We start from the raw sequence: 15930 nt of genomic DNA on the forward strand, positions 1-15930 counted from the left end.
GTGCTGAGAGCTAGGGGGGAAAAGTGGGCATGTAGCACGCTTGGGGGAGGAGGCGGACGTGAGCTGGGGTGGGATGGGGAGCTGCCGGTGGGTGCAGAGCACCCACCAATTTTTCCCCGTGGGTGCTCCAGCCCCGGAGCACCCACGGAGTCGGTGCCTATGCTTGCACTAGTCTATGTGGTATATGGAATAAAACTGCAGTATCTGTGTATGGCTACTGCACCTATAAGGAGTGGAACAGTGAGGTGCCGACTCCATGCAGAGCACCCACAGTCAGCCTCCCTATTAGCTCTCCCCGCACCTCCTGCCCACCAGTAGACCCCACAGATCAGCACCTCCTGGCGGCTCCTGCCGCGAACAACTGTTTCTGGGCGTGCAGGAAGAGGGGAGGAGTGGGGACGCGGCATGCTCCGGAAGGGGGTAGAACTGGGCGGGAAGAAGCGGGGTGGGTGTGGGGCCTTGGGGAGAGGGGTGGAGTGGGGGCAAGGCCTGGGGCCGAACACCCCCCCGACAGTTTGAAAAGTTGGCGCCTGTGTATGGCACAGTTCAAAAATAGGGTAACCAGATGTTCTGATTTTATAGGGACAGTCCTGATTTTTGGGTCTTTTTCTTATATAGGCTCCTATTACCCCCCACCCCCTGTCCCGATTTTTCACACTTGCTGTCTGGTCACCCTATTCAAAAGAGTTGTAGTTTGGAGTAAATTGCAACGGGAATTTGCTGAACACTGAACTGCAATGAAGCGGGGCTCCTGGTAGTTTGTAAACAAGTGACCCTCTGTGCTAAATGGTTTACCAGGGCATCCACCAACCAGCTGCCCAGGGGAGGGGATCCCATACTATTTTCAGCCTCCCGCCAGGGTAATTTCTGTGTGTTCCTGATTGGGGGTCTTTGTCACATATTAAGTACTATATGAAAGGGGTGCAGGACACTGTTGTGGAGCGAAGCGGCTGGATGAATCTTGTAGACTGCCAAAGCAGGGCGGGATTTGGAGATGGTCCGCCAGGGATCTTATAAGTCATGTTTGCACTCTCACCCTAGGAACCCAGGGCCGCAGCTGGAAGCGCCCCTCAGGCTGCTTCGGCCTCAGAACTACAGATCCCACTATGCACCGCTGGAGGGGGGGTTGTCTGTGGGAACAGCGCGGGCGGAGCATGCTCGTGGGTGGTTTGGCGAGCCGTGATTGATGCGTTGGGGGATGGAGGGAGATTCAGGGTCGGGTCCCACCGCCCGGGGAGCGGAATGTTCTCTGAGCTGAACCGCTGTCGGTCACTACTCCCGGCGGGAGAACCGGTTCCTGACGGTGGTGCCGGAGGCATGAGCGGCGCGCAACTCCCATGGAGCTGTATAGCGCCCAGGATGCTTCCACACGATTCCTCAGCATCGCCCAACGGTAACGGAGTCGGCGGGCTCGGGGCGTGGCCACAGTGCTGGGCTCCCCGGCGGCCGGAGGGTGTGGGCGTTACTATACTGAAGGGGCTCGCGCTGTTCCCGCCTTGAGGAGAGGCGGGAGCTGTGGGCCCTCTTCTATCTCACTCCTGACGGGGGACCATTGGGAGGCCGTGGGGGTTGCTTGGGCCGGCGGTGGGGTGGGAAGGGTTTGCTGGGGCGGGGGAGGTGTAACAGAAGCTGTTGTTGCGTGGGACAAGTTTATGAAAGAGGATTCAAAATCAAGGGGTCATGTTGGACTGCTGTAGAAAGGTGGAGTCGTACTGCTGGAGATCAAGGGGAATTCTGAAATTTGGCCTGGTGGGATTGGAGCTGGTTACAGATGGGGTATGTATTAACTGGTCAGGGGCAAGGGTCTGTGTTTTGAGAAGTGGGCAATGATTTGAAAATGAGAATGAAACAGTAAAACAAAAATTTAAAAAGTATTAAGCAGTCACCGTGGAAAGCTCTAGAATATGCCAGTGTGTTCCCACTGCAAATTTGTATATTTTATAGTGCCTGTAACTATAGCTGGTTCCTCCGTGAAACACTTAGAAGATGGGTCTATACTCTGAAGGGCTTACAAATGTAGAGTTAACATATACCTAGAAAGGGAGGGCCAGTGAAGGATGCAGGTTATAGAGCTATGATTACACAGATACAGTACTCTTCTCTCTTTCTTCTCCTCCAAAAAGCCAAAAACCCCCAAACAACACAGTGTTCCTGTCTTAGATTTACAATCTTAGGGCTTTGCTATATCCGAAAAGGTTTGTCAGTTTACATAATTTTTAAATTATCAAATTAAACTAAACTGATTGAAGTGAGGGTTAATCCAGGGTAAATGCATTTATGCAGGAATTTGCACCAGTTTGACTAGACTGATTTGAAAGCAACTTAGTTTTAAAGTAGCACCACTTTTCTAATGTGGACTAGGCTTGTGTCTAAGGAAGATGTAATGGGTCGGTGAATCAAATAAAGGGGGGAAGAATAAGGACGGTTAATAGTAATATGAGCATGTTCTTGTGCACACAGCTAGACTATGAAAACCCATGGGTATACAGGTTTGGTTTATTATTTGTTGGCAGCTATTGGAGTCCCTCCTGATTCCCTCACTGTTTGCTCTTTTGGGGGGAGAGGGGGGAGAGACCATTGTGGTTGTGGTAGTAGTGGAAATACCAACTTCTATAGAAAATGTAACAGAATTTCCCCCCTATTAGCTGGGACTTTGGTGGCTTTTTGCCTTTGTTTGCAGCATGGGGTGTGGTTTACCTGCCAAGATCTGGGCATATCCTAACTGATTCTCTGCGATTGTAGGGGCTTTGGGCATTCATGGTATCTTAGTCTCTCCCCGTTCTGTCCTACTGGCACACAATTTAGTCACCTGAGGACTGAAATGTTTTAGTCTGACTAAAGTGTTTGGGCTTAATATAGTGGTATCCAGGTGAAAATTAATGGCATGTGGCGTACGGGAGGTCAAACTAGGTGTCTAATGGTCCCTTCTGGCCTTAAACTCAATGAAACTAGGAAGTGATGGGGTGCCTGTCCCTCACAGACACTAGAGAGATCCACATTCCCTTGCTTTGGAAGTGTGGATTGTGAAATGGCCTTTATGACCTAAACAACACATTAATTAAATATATATGATCAGAAACGTACTAGCCAGAGGCCAGCTGTATGAGCACCTGAGGGGACGATGGGGCATTTCCAGAGGGAAGGTGGCTCCAGGGAATATGTCGTTCCTGCCAGAGATGATTTATCCTTGGCACTCGTAAAATGCCTTGTCATAAACTCATCATGACTTCAAAGTTCTGCTTTTTGGACCTGTCAGTGCTAGAAGCAAGTGCACCATGCCTCACTGAAAACCTAGAATTTCTCTTGTCCAGTGGTATAAGCTCTTATTTACTAGTCATGATGGGTTGTGAGGCATGTGACCTTACAGTTTGTGTATGATTGTATATGGTCTGTGGTGTACTGTAGACAAGTGTATATTTGGAAGGAAATTACATATTTGTGAAATAAATAGAGAACTATTGTGACAGTCAGCTTTTTAAGATGGCAGCTGTTTTAAGCTGCTCAGAGGTTTGGAATGTTAGCGTAAATCCCGAGGCAAGTGGATTTGTGAATAGAGTACAGATGAGATTGTGAAAGATGCTTGCTAAATGCAATGTATCACATTGCTCCGCAGTTGATTGCATTGGCACCATCTCACAAATATGTATATTATATTTTATAATATACAAATGTAATAAAATTTTCTTCATGAGGAGATATAATATATTTTACTGACATATTTTATTGCTTCGATGATGTGACTATACTGTGAAAGCTTCCTTGTCATTCAGACTCTTTTTTAAATACCCTACACTAAGGAAGACTTGTGGTTGAAAGGTCATTTTTTGGATTTGGGGGCATTGTATGTAATGGAATACTTGTATTTCCAAGTTTTGTGTGTATTCCTTAGTTTGTCTTTTGGGGCCATTGTGTGGTGGGTGTGTTAGAGCCTGCCTTACATGATTGTTCAGATTTTAGCTTTTTAAAAATTTTGTTATTTGGGATCCACTTGAAAATAAAGGAAAATAAAACTGACAAGAAGAAGAGACAAAAAAGTGTTAGTGAGGTTTGTGGCTCTGTTTTTTTTCCTTAGGCTACATCTACACTACGGGGGGGGGGGGGGGTGTCGATTTAAGATACGCAAATTCAGCTACGCGAATAGCGTAGCTGAATTTGACGTATCGCAGCCGACTTACCCCGCTGTAGGGACGGCGGCAAAATCGACCTCTGCGGCTTCCCGTCGACGGCGCTTACTCCAACCTCCGCTGGTGGAGTAAGAGCGTCGATTCGGGGATCGATTGTCGCGTCCTGACGGGACGCGATAAATCGATCCCCGAGAGGTCGATTTCTACCCGCTGATTCAGGCGGGTAGTGTAGACCCAGCCTTAGTATTCTCCGTAGGGCAAGTTGTGTAACTATTCAATTTTTATTTTGGAATATTTCTAAAGTATATTGAACAATTGTTTTATTGTTTGATTATATTAGTTATTCCAGCCTTCATTATCAGTATATACTGGAAGGGGAAAAAAAGCTTGCTGTATTACTGCAAAACCCAGTAAACGTGCTTTGGCACATGTGTGTAGTCCACTCAAAATGTTCTGTATGTAATGAAGACTCAAGCACTTTATGAGGAGTCATTCTTTTACTGCTTCTTGGGTGGTCTAAAAAAGAGTCAGTAGCTTAATGTATATGCACCTTTTATTCTGTAAATTGCAGCCCTGGAAATGACAAATCACCAAAGTCTTTTAACTTTCTAACCCATAGGTCCAGTTTAGATTTTTAACATATGGCTATTATGTGATATGCAGAGTGATCTATCGAGGCTATGCTTTATTAATTTTGAACAGGCTGATTTGTTGACTCCTCTCTCATCACCAATGTCAGAGACGTCCCCATAGCCTTTTAAAGTGTGCTTACGGATTGAAAAATCACTATGCTTTAAATAAAAATAAGCATCTTCTTTCTCACAGATCTGCTTCCTGAGTATATTCAGAGTCATATAGGTGCTTACCTTACTGACTGTTAACTGACAACTCTGTGTTAATGAAGTTATTTAAGGTTGCCCAGTGGTATCTCATGCCCTTCCAGAGCACTGAGTTCAGTAAAACTCAAACTCCATTATTCTTTAGCAATACAGCGCATATACCCCTATGGAATACTGAACTGGCTTTATATTGGTTTGTGCATCAACAGAATTTCTAACAAATTTACAATTGTGGAATCTTTACGTGAAGGGGAGCAGTGATGCATACCTTAAGAGCTCTGTAAGTACCCCTGTAAAACACCCTTCGGATAGGGTTTCAAATTGCGGGGGGGAAGGTGTTGGTACTCTTCCAGATTCCACTCACAAAATAAGCTTTGTCCATGTGAATCCCATAATGGGACACTACTCAGAGTAGATTGTGCAGATATGCCTGTGCTTTCTGAACTCTGCTTGGTTCCCAGTTGTTGTGGCTTGAATGTGTCTATGAGCTCTGCTGAGCTCCTTGGGCTTGACCGTGGAAAATAAATATCTGGCAATATCTCCAAAACATTGTTCAGTTGGATGAAAATGAGATGTCACTCTCATTAAATTGTGCAGATTTGTGATCGTCCCTGTCCATAAGAAATAAAATATTAACAATGTTGGTATTTAAATTAGCATCTTTAGGCATCGGAGTTAACATATTAGTGAGATGAATGGGGCAGTTCACACCTCTGAGTTATTTTATTCTTTGTGGATTTGCATAGATGTCTCTGCATCAGTTACACAGTTAAAATTTTTGAAGTTTTCTTTGCATCCATAATTGCTAGAGGATTACATTTTTTGTTTGTTTGTTAATGCTTTTTAAATGAAAGATGAGATTCTAAAGAACAAGATAGCAGTTTCAGAGAAGTGCTAATATGCTTTATCTCTGTGTACCAGCTCAATCTGGATCAGGGTACTGCTTCTGTGAGAGATATAGAATGGGTACAGCATGACTTACTGATCAATCGTCCAGTTTGTAGCACTGGCTGTTAGAAATAAATTTTTTTTTGCTTGCCAACTGAGCAAATTTGCTTAGAAGTCATGGAGGAAAAATAAACGTGGTATCTCTCCAATGAAATGTCAGCGAAACCATTTTCTGGGGATGAAGGAAGAGGTAAATTAATATCAATTTATAGGAGTCCCTGTGTAGATGATTTGAGGGGCTCTCCTCCCCTCCCACTTACTGGAAGGAGGCTTGCTCAGTGATCAAGAGAAGAGTTCCTTTAGTTTCTGGGAGGGAATGAATGGAGAGATACTGTAACGTCTACATAATATTTGGGATGTGTTTGCAGTGATCATTCAAGCTCAGAGAATATGACTCACCTTTAAGGGTGTCCTTCATACTTGCTTGTCCCTGTTCTCTCTTTCCATCAGCTACATAAAATCATAGAAATGTAAGGCTGGAAGGGACCTCCAAGAGGTCATCTAGTCCATCCACTTGCTAAAGTGCACATGGAAACTGAGGATTTGCAAGCTGAATTAACTGTGACTGCGGTTCCTCATAATCTTACACAAATTCTTTTGGGTAATGACTTTTTAAATAAAAACAACGAGGAGTCCTTGTGGCACCTTAGACACACAAATTTATTTGGGCATAAGCTTTTGTGCTTATAATAAATTTGTTAGTCTCTAAGGTGCCACAAGGATTCCTCTTGGTTTTTGCTGATACAGACTAACATGGCTACCACTCTGAGACGTTTTTAATGTGGCTCAGGCTGTCCTGGGGTCTGGCAGCAGCAAAAAGGAATCGTGTGCTGGGGAAATGGGAGAGTGTCTCTGTAATTCCTCTACAGCAGTGAAGCACTGTCTGCTGACAAGGGTGGGTGTGGTTGAGGCCAACTCTTACCCAAGGCTAGAGACAGGCTTTTCTTCAGGGCAGGATGGGAATGTTTTGCCTGATGGTAGGGAGACTGTCCAAGTTGCTGGCTGCCAGGAAGTTGCAGTTGAGCAAGGAACAGGATGCACTGTAAAATGCATAGAAAAATGTGTCCTAGAGGAAAGCCTAGAGAAAAGTGATGGAGTCCTAAAGTCTGTGTTGTGGTGAATGTGGATTCCATTAGGGTTACCATACGTCTGGTTTTTCCCCCCGTCTGGGGGGAATTGCCAAAAAGCCGAACATGTCCGGGGAAAAATACCGTCTCGGTACTTCCCCTCCTGCGGCTGCTCTGCGAGTCCTCCCCTCTCAGACTTCGGCTCTGTTTAAGAGCCAAGCTGCCCGAGCCAGCGCTACCGGCTTCGGGCAGCCCCCCTTGCCTCCGGACCCCAGCCGCCAGCCGGGCACTTCTCCTCCACAGCTCCAGCTGCTCTGCTCCGGCGGCTGGCGTCCGGAGGCAATGGGGGCTGCCCGAAGCCGGTAGCGCTGGCTCGGGCAGCTTGGGTCTTAAACAGAGCCGAAGTCTGAGAGGGGAGGAACAGAGGCAGCTGGAGCCGGGGAGGAGAAGTGCCCGGCTGGCGGCGCAGGGTCCAGAGGCAAGGGGGCTGCCCAAAGCCGGTAGCGCTCGGGCAGCTCGGCTCTTAAACAGAGCCGAAGAGTCAGGGGAGGAGCAGAGCCTCCGGCCACGGTGGCTCTGCTCCTCCCCTGACTCTTCGGCTCTGTTTAAGAGCCAAGTGCTATGGGCTTCGGGCAGCCCCCGTACCTCCGGACCCTGCACCGCCGGAGCCCGGGAGGGGAAGTGCCTGGCCGGGGGCGCAGGGTCTGGAGGCATGGGGGCTGCCCGAAGCCTGAGTGCTGCCGGCTGGGCGCTTCCCCTCCCGGGCTCCAGCTGCGCTGGGGAAGTGCCGGCCAGGGGCGCAGGGTCTGGGGGCTGCCTGGCAAACCGTGAAGCCAGTAGCGCTCGGGCAGCCCTTTTCGCGTGGCTGGGAGGGAGGAGAGGGCGGAGTTAGGGCGGGGAAGGGGCGGAGTTGGGGCGGGGCTGGGGGTGGGAAATGGGTGGGGCCAGGGCCCTGTGGAGGGTCCTCTTTTTTTATTTGTTACATATGGTAACCCTAGATTCCATGGGCTCTGTGACTGGAGGCAAACCCAATTCAAAGAGGGAGGAGGGTGCAATGCCTACCAGTATGGGGTCTGTTCTGTCTGTTAGTTGTGAGCCCACAGCTGAACAGGGGACAAATTCCATTCTAGGGAGCACTGGGGTGTATGCCCTAGAGGGGGGCCTAGAGAAGGAAGTTAAGGAGGAATGTGGGGGAGTATAGGGATGTCTCCCCACTAATTACAGGGGAAGACTTGCCCAGGAGAAATTTGATGGATCTGTATCTGTAATCCCAGGCACCTCACCTGTGGCTCAGGTCTTAAGAGGGAACTGTGTAACTGTTCTCCCGGAGGGGAGCAGCCACACAACTGACCTCCTGGGGACAGAGAGGGGTGACCGAGGGTTCCCCAATCCAGGCCCTACTTTTGCAAAATGTTGTTCCTGCTGTACTTGTGAAAACTAACTCTGTCCCTTTAAGGCAGGGGGAGGGGTTTCTTCCAAGCATTTCAGTGTCAGTGGATATGCTAATGAACCTCCTGAAGAAGGGGAGGAAACCGCCATTTCCCGGACAGATAAACCCCTCCAAGAAGGCTGGTGGTGACTGGAAGTCTAACATAGTGAATACCAATGAAAATGAGGTAGGATTAGAAGAGGCTAAAATAGGGAAAGAACAAGTTAAAAATTACTTAGACAAATTAGATGTCTTCAAGTCACCAGCGCCTGATGAAATGCATCCTAGAATACTCAAGGAACTGACTGAGGAGATATCTGAGCCATTAGCAGTTATCTTTGAAAAGACATGGGTATCTAATAATCACCCATCAGTCATGCCAACAGTAATAAATTTCAGGGCTGTAGGTGAACTATTCAAGGAGTACATGTTACTTGATGATGATTTAAAGAAAGTCACACCACTGAACTGGTGGATGTCAACAGCTAAACACTTGGAACGAGAGTTTCTTGAAGTACTAACTCAGCCTCTTCTTCAGGGTAGAAAGAATATTTTCTTCATGTGGACTAATTCATTGAAACTTGAGAAATAGATTGGGAGTTGAAAAGTAGGAAACTTGTCTTTCTCTTTGTCTATCAATACAAATGAGGGAAGGGATAAGATCTACTAGTTTTATAAGTTTGAAGGACAGCCTAACTAATTTTAGACTGTTTCATTTTCAAGAAATTGAGGTGAATCTCTTAAGTATATTTGAAAATTTTCATAGGCTGACCTGAAATAATCAGTTTAATTCACTGACTACAATTAACCCTTCTGTTCAATACATAAGAACATAAGAAAGGCTGTACCGGGTCAGACCAAAGGTCCATCTAGCCCAATATCCTGTCTACCGACAGTGGCCAATGCCAGGTGCCCCAGAGGGAGTGAACCTAACAGGCAATGATCAAGTGATCTCTCTCCTGCCATCCATCTCCACCCTCTGACAGACAGAGGCTAGGGACACCATTCCTTACCTGTCCTGGCTAATAGCCATTAATGGACTTAACTGGATAAATTCATGGTGGTTCTCTTTTAAACTCTGTTATAGTTCTAGCCTTCACAACCTCCTCAGGTAAGGAGCACCACAAGTTGACTATGCGCTGCGTGAAGAAGAACTTCCTTTTATTTGTTTTAAACCTGCTGCCTATTAATTTCATTTGATGACCCGTAGTTCTTGTTTTATGGGAATAAGTAAATAACTTTTCCTTATCCACTTTCTCCACATCACTCATGATTTTATATACCTCTATCATATCCCCCCTTAGTCTCCTCTTTTCCAAGCTGAAGAGTCCTAGCCTCTTTAATCTCTCCTCATATGGGTCCCGTTCCAAACCCTTAATCATTTTAGTTGCCCTTTTCTGAACCTTTTCTAGTGCCAGTATATCTTTTTTGAGATGAGGAGACCACATCTGTATGCAGTATTCGAGATGAGGGTGTACCATTGATTTATATAAGGGCAATAATATATTCTCCGTCTTATTCTCTATCCCCTTTTTAATGATTCCTAACATCCTGCTTGCTTTTTTGACCGCCTCTGCACACTGCGTGGACATTTTTCAGAGAACTACCACGATGACTCCAAGATCTTTTTCCTGACTTCTTGTAGCTAAATTAGCCCCCATCATATTGTATGTATAGTTGGGGTTATTTTTTCCAATGTGCATTACTTTACATTTATCCACATAAAATTTCATTTGCCATTTTGTTGCCCAATCACTTAGTTTTGTGAGATCTTTTTGAAGTTCTTCACAGTCTGCTTTGGACTTAACTATCTTGAGCAGTTTAGTATCATCTGCAAACTTTGCCACCTCACTGTTTACCCCTTTCTCCAGATCATTTATGAATAAGTTGAATAGGATCGGTCCGAGGACTGACCCTTGGGGAACACCACTAGTTACCCCTCTCCATTCTGAGAATTTACCATTAATTCCTACCCTTTGTTCCCTGTCTTTTAACCAGTTCTCAATCCATGAAAGGACCTTCCCTTTTATCCCATGGCAGCTTAATTTACATAAGAGCCTTTGGTGAGGGACCTTGTCAAAGGCTTTCTGGAAATCTAAGTACACTATGTCCACTGGATCCCCCTTGTCCACATGTTTGTTGACCCCTTCAAAGAATTCTAATAGATTAGTAAGACACGATTTCCCTTTACAGAAACCATGTTGACTATTGCTCAACAGTTTGTTTTTCTATGTGTCGGACAATTTTATTCTTAACTATTGTTTCGACTAATTTGCCCGGTACAAACGTTAGACTTACCGGTCTGTAATTGCCAGGATCGCCTCTAGAGCCCTTTTTAAATATTGGCGTTACATTAGCTAACTTCCAGTCATTGGGTACAGAAGCCGATTTAAAGGACAGGTTACAAACCTTAGTTAACAGTTCCACAACTTCACATTTGAGTTCTTTCAGAACTCTTGGGTGAATGCCATCTGGTCCTGGTGACTTGTTAATGTTAAGTTTATCAATTAATTCCAAAACCTCCTCTCGTGACACTTCAATCCGTGACAGTTCCTCAGATTTGTCACCTACAAAAGCCAGCTCAGGTTTGGGAATCTCCCTAACATCCTCAGCCGTGAAGACTGAAGCAAAGAATCTATTTAGTTTCTCCGCAATGACTTTATTGTCTTTAAGCGCTCCAAATATATATAAATGTAGTTATACACGTGAAATATTTTGATAAGAGGGGTTAATGTATCCAAAACATTTAAAGTTGTTTTGTTTAATAAAATTCCAGTTACCATCCTAATGCAGCTTGACAAAAAGTTAATTATGTAGTAAATAAGCAATGTATCATTCACCATTTTCTAGCATACTAAAAATGTACAATTAACAAGAATCTGAAAACATTAAGCTTCATAGTTGTTTAAAATAAACGTAAATAGTTTTTGCTACCTATGAGGGTACACTATAAGATATACTAAATCTAGTGTAAAGGCTCTAGTTATAAATCAATTCATTTTAATCATTATATCAGCCAATGAGAATGCACCTCTCTTGAGAAAATAACTGAAGTACAAGTGGAAACGTTGATTAAAGTTGATGACTTAAGGAGGCTATCCACTTGGTGATTTAGATAATGATTTAAATTGTTAATTTCAATCACCTTGATTTAAATCAATCCACCCTGATCAAGAATGAAACAAATTTCACAGGAGAGACTGAGGCATCAGAATATCAATGTAGTTCAGGAGCTAGGGCAGTCACTTGAGAAATGGCAGATCCCTGTTCAGATCCATGCTGCCTTTTAGGTGGAAGGGGGTCTTGAACTAGGGGGTATCCCACATTCCAGGTGAGCACACTAACCAGTGGACAAACAGACAGGAGGTCGTTTCCCTCATCCTACCTCTCACAAAAATATTGTAGATGCCTAACACCAAGAAAGGGCTTGCAGCTGAGAATCCCCTGCAGAGGGAGGTGCTTCCGTGTAGCCTGGATCTAGGTGCTTATCTCTGAGAGGGGTGGGATTTAGTACATACCCCTTGGCATCTCCCACTGCCTAGCTTATGTGAGGAGCTGCCTAGTGGGTTGTCTTTTGTGAATTCCATTTTGAGGCCCCCATCTCTCCCCATTCATTGTGTAGGGAATCTTAGTGCTGAACTCAAGCTTTGTGCATTCTAGTGATTTTTTTTTTTTTTTTTTTTTAGGCATCTAAAAGTTAATTTTGGCAATGCTCAGCATTGGCATGCCAAAGTTCCATTGCGAATCTAGCCATAAACTGATTACTACTTGCCCTAATTTCGATGGGCATGGAGTACAGTTAATCAGAGTCATTTTACCAATTTTTTATAGAATTGAAGACTGCTATCCAGCCATCTCTTCTTTAGACTAATCATACCCAATTTGTTCAACCTTTCCTCATAGGTAATGTTTTCTAAAGCTTTTATTTTTATTTTTTGCTCTTCTCTGAACTCTGTTCAGTTTATTGACATCTGTAATAAAGTGTGCTGCCCAAAACTGGACACTGAGTTTCCCAGCTGAGGTCTCACAAGTGCTGAGTAGTGCAGAACAGTTATCTCTTGTCTTATATACGACACTCCTGCTAATACATCCCAAAATTAATTTGCCTTTTTAGCTGTAGCATCACATTGTTGACTCACGTTCAATTTGTGATCAACTATAATCCTCAGATCTTTTTATGTAGTTATTCTGCATTTTGTGTTTGTGCTTTTGATTTTTTTCTTTTGTAAGTGTAGTACTTCGTGTTTGTCTTTAGTGAATGTAATCTAATTGATTTCAAACCTTTTCTCCAATTTATGAAGATAATTTTGCATTCTAGTCCTGTCCTCTGAAGTACTTACAACCCCTCCCAGCTCGGTGTCCTCAACAAATTTTATAAGCATATTCTCCATTCCATTCTCCAAGTCATTAATAAAAAATACTGAATAGCGTCAGAGCCCACTTAATATGTCTTCCCAGCTTGACAGTGAAATATTGATAACTACTCTTGAAGTACAGTCTTTCAACCAGTTGTGCAAACAGTAATTTCATCTGGACCATATTTTCCTAGTTTGCTTATGATAATGCTTAATGATCTGGAGGATGGTATGGACTGCACTCTCAGCAAGTTTTCAGATGACACTAAACTGGGAGGAGTGGTAGATACGCTGAAGGATAGGGATAGGATACAGAGGGACCTAGACAAATTAGAGGATTGGGCCAAAAGAAACCTGATAAGGTTCAACAAGGACAAGTGCAGAGTCCTGCACTTAGGACGGAAGAATCCCATTCACTGTTACGGACTAGGGACCGAATGGCTAGGAAGCAGTTCTGCAGAAAAGGACCTAGGGGTTACAGTGGACGAGAAGCTGGATATGAGTTATCAGTGTGCCCTGATTGCCAAGAAGGCTAACGGCATTTTGGGCTGTATAAGTAGGGGCATTACCAGCAGATCGAGGGATGTGACTGGAGCAAAAAAAGCTACAAACATTTCAGCCTTTTCTATATTATCTGTTATTTGCTCTCCTTTCCTCTTCAGTAGTGGACATGCTTTCCTTCATTATTCTTTTACTTCTAATGTATTTAGAGAATCTCTTCTTATTGTCTTATGTACCTTGCTAGTTGTAACTCATTTTATGCCTTAACCTTTCTGATTTGTTTCTACATGCTTGTGCTTTTTTTATATACTAGTTCTTAGGAATTTGTCCTTATTTCCACTTTTTTATGATTCCTTTTTGATTTTCAGGTCATTTAAAACATCCTGATGCAGCTATATGGGTCTCTTACTATTCTAGCTTTTCTCTGCATTTGAATAGTTTGTTGTTGTGACTTTTAATCTTGTTCCTTTTAGAAACTGACCGCACTCCTGAACTCCCATTTATCTAAGATTTCCTTCCCAAGGAATCCTATTTCTGAGTTTGTTGAGTCTGCTATTACGAAGTCCTTGTCTTTATTCTGCTGCTCATTCCTTTCCTTACAATTATCATTTTTTAGTTACTTTCACCCAACTTGACTTCCACCTTCAGATTCTCAACCCGTTTCTCCTTGTTAGAATCAAATCTAAAAAGCCACCCGCTAGCTACATCCTCCACCTTCTAAAACAAAAAAGTTGCCACCAATGCAGAACTTGTTGTCAGTCTGTGTTCTGCCATGTTGTATTTCCAACAAATATGTAGGTACTTAGTCCCCCATTGCCACCAAGTCCTGTGCTTTGGATACTTCATTTGTTCTGAATATGCCTCATCCAACTCCTTCTGATTTGGTGACACAAACCGTGATGTTACACCCCATATTCTTCATAGAAATATTGTTATGATATGAATATGGCATAACTAAGATATGCTTTATGCAAGATGGATCATGTGAAGTATCATTGGAAAGGTTATGATTTACTGAATGTGTTTATCCAATTTGTATGTATGTATATGTATGTATCATTTCTGTATCTAAAGTTAGGAATATTGTCTATGTAACAATTACAACTGTGTGGGTATGTGCTTGGGAAACGCCCACCAGACAGTAAGCAATCAGCCTAAATGGGCCATTAGGAAAAGACAAATGAGTCTTCGAAAATGTGGATCCCCCATCTTCCTAGGAGTTCCTTCCTGTGGACCTTGCAAATAAACCTTGTCTCATGGTTGCCCTGACACTGCAAGGTCGTGTGATAATGTCACGTGGTACAAAATACCACGTTGGACACTGCTGGTACTTTTCCACTGGAAACAAAGGCTTCCCACTTTATGTAAATTCTATTTAAGGCTGGGAAGCCAGACAATCTGGGCTCTCCATTGCCTCCCCACCTGAGAAGGAAGACTGCTAAAAATTCCTGAAGAAACCAAGGAACTAAGCTAGGGGAAGACAAGGGCTAAGTCCAGGCTGAGAACAGGGGTCTAGCCTGTAAAGGGCTCTGGGAGGGAGAGGGTGTGGGTATTTAGGCTGGGAGGGCCCCATGGCTGGGCTCTGGTGGGGAGAGGGTGCAGGTATTTGGGTTGGAAGGGCCCCGCGGCTGGGCTCGGGGGGGGAGAGGGTGCAGGTATTTGGGTTGGAAGGGCCCCGCGGCTGGGCTCTGGGGGGGAGTGGGGAGAAGGGGTGGGTATCTGGGCTGGGGGGGGCAGCGGCTGGGCTCTGAGGAGGAGTGCGTTTGGGTGTATTGGTTGGTGGGGCAGGGAACCGTGGCTGGGCTCAGGTGGGGAGTGATTGTGGGTGTCTGGCCCTCCGACTGGGCTTGGGGAAAGAAACAAGAACTGGGTCGTCATAGGGTTTCTTTAACTCTCTGCTTCAGACATATTTGCTGACAGGTATTTTGAAATAAATTACCAAAATAATTGAAACTGGTGTGATTATGTAGTGTTATTTTGGCAAATAACATTTGCAGAATTCTTAATTTTTTGGCACAAAATTTTAATTTTTTGGCGCAGAATGCTCCCAGAAGTAGCACATTCATGTTGGGGGGTGGGAGAATTCTTTATTACTTTTAGTATGCATGTATTGGGGAATGTTTATTGTAGGAGTTGAATTTTTAATTTAATGTTTTTTTTATTTTAATTTTTTTTTATACAATTCTTGTGCATGTTTTTACCTAGAGCATGGAGTACATAATTTAACTTTTTAAAAGGTAACTATATAAAAGTTGTTACCATATGTCCATTGTATTTTAATGTCCTTCTTGTGGGATATCTTTTTATAAGCAAAAAGCTAAAATCCACACCTCTTCTATATGGGGGGTTTAGAAACAACTTGAACCAGAGTTGTTGAATTTATGTAGGTTATAATTTGCCTTCACCAGCAGAAATTATTTTTGTTTTGTTCCAATTTATAACCAAAAAATGTGCCCCCCTTCCACCCAAGAGTTGTTAATATAAAATTGTATTAACCTCCTGAATTTCCTCAAAAGCCTAATGAAATAAATGGGCCTTAGAGTGTGCCCTGGAAGTTAACAAATCCACCTATTTTAAACTGGTGTAGGAGAGTATTTCAGAGCCCTGGGGCCTTTATGGAGACAATGCCACCCCCTGCACCCCCATCTTCTGCAGTGAGGTAGATTT

The 15930-nt window shown here is 44.0% G+C and overlaps 1 protein-coding gene across 11 annotated transcripts in view; it reads left to right on the forward strand.

The window, feature by feature from the left end:
* Window positions 1-1209: 1209 nt before the first annotated feature.
* Window positions 1210-15930, forward strand: part of GARNL3 (GTPase activating Rap/RanGAP domain like 3) — a 216171-nt gene continuing 201450 nt past the window's right edge. For 7 of the 11 annotated variants that reach the window (XR_008442642.1, XR_008442641.1, XM_054007551.1 and 4 more), the window contains exon 1: window positions 1646-1776. Coding sequence is in view for 7 of the 11 variants with exons in the window: in XM_054007551.1 (XP_053863526.1) it covers window positions 1681-1776 (96 nt within the window). In the remaining 4 variants the exon portion in view is untranslated. Of the gene's footprint in view, window positions 1394-1645; window positions 1777-15930 lie in introns of those variants that run through there. The other 4 variants (XM_054007554.1, XM_054007552.1, XM_054007555.1 and 1 more) reach the window with 3 other exon arrangements.

This window comes from Malaclemys terrapin, chromosome 17, assembly GCF_027887155.1.
Source record: "Malaclemys terrapin pileata isolate rMalTer1 chromosome 17, rMalTer1.hap1, whole genome shotgun sequence".
NCBI lineage: Eukaryota > Metazoa > Chordata > Testudines > Emydidae > Malaclemys > Malaclemys terrapin.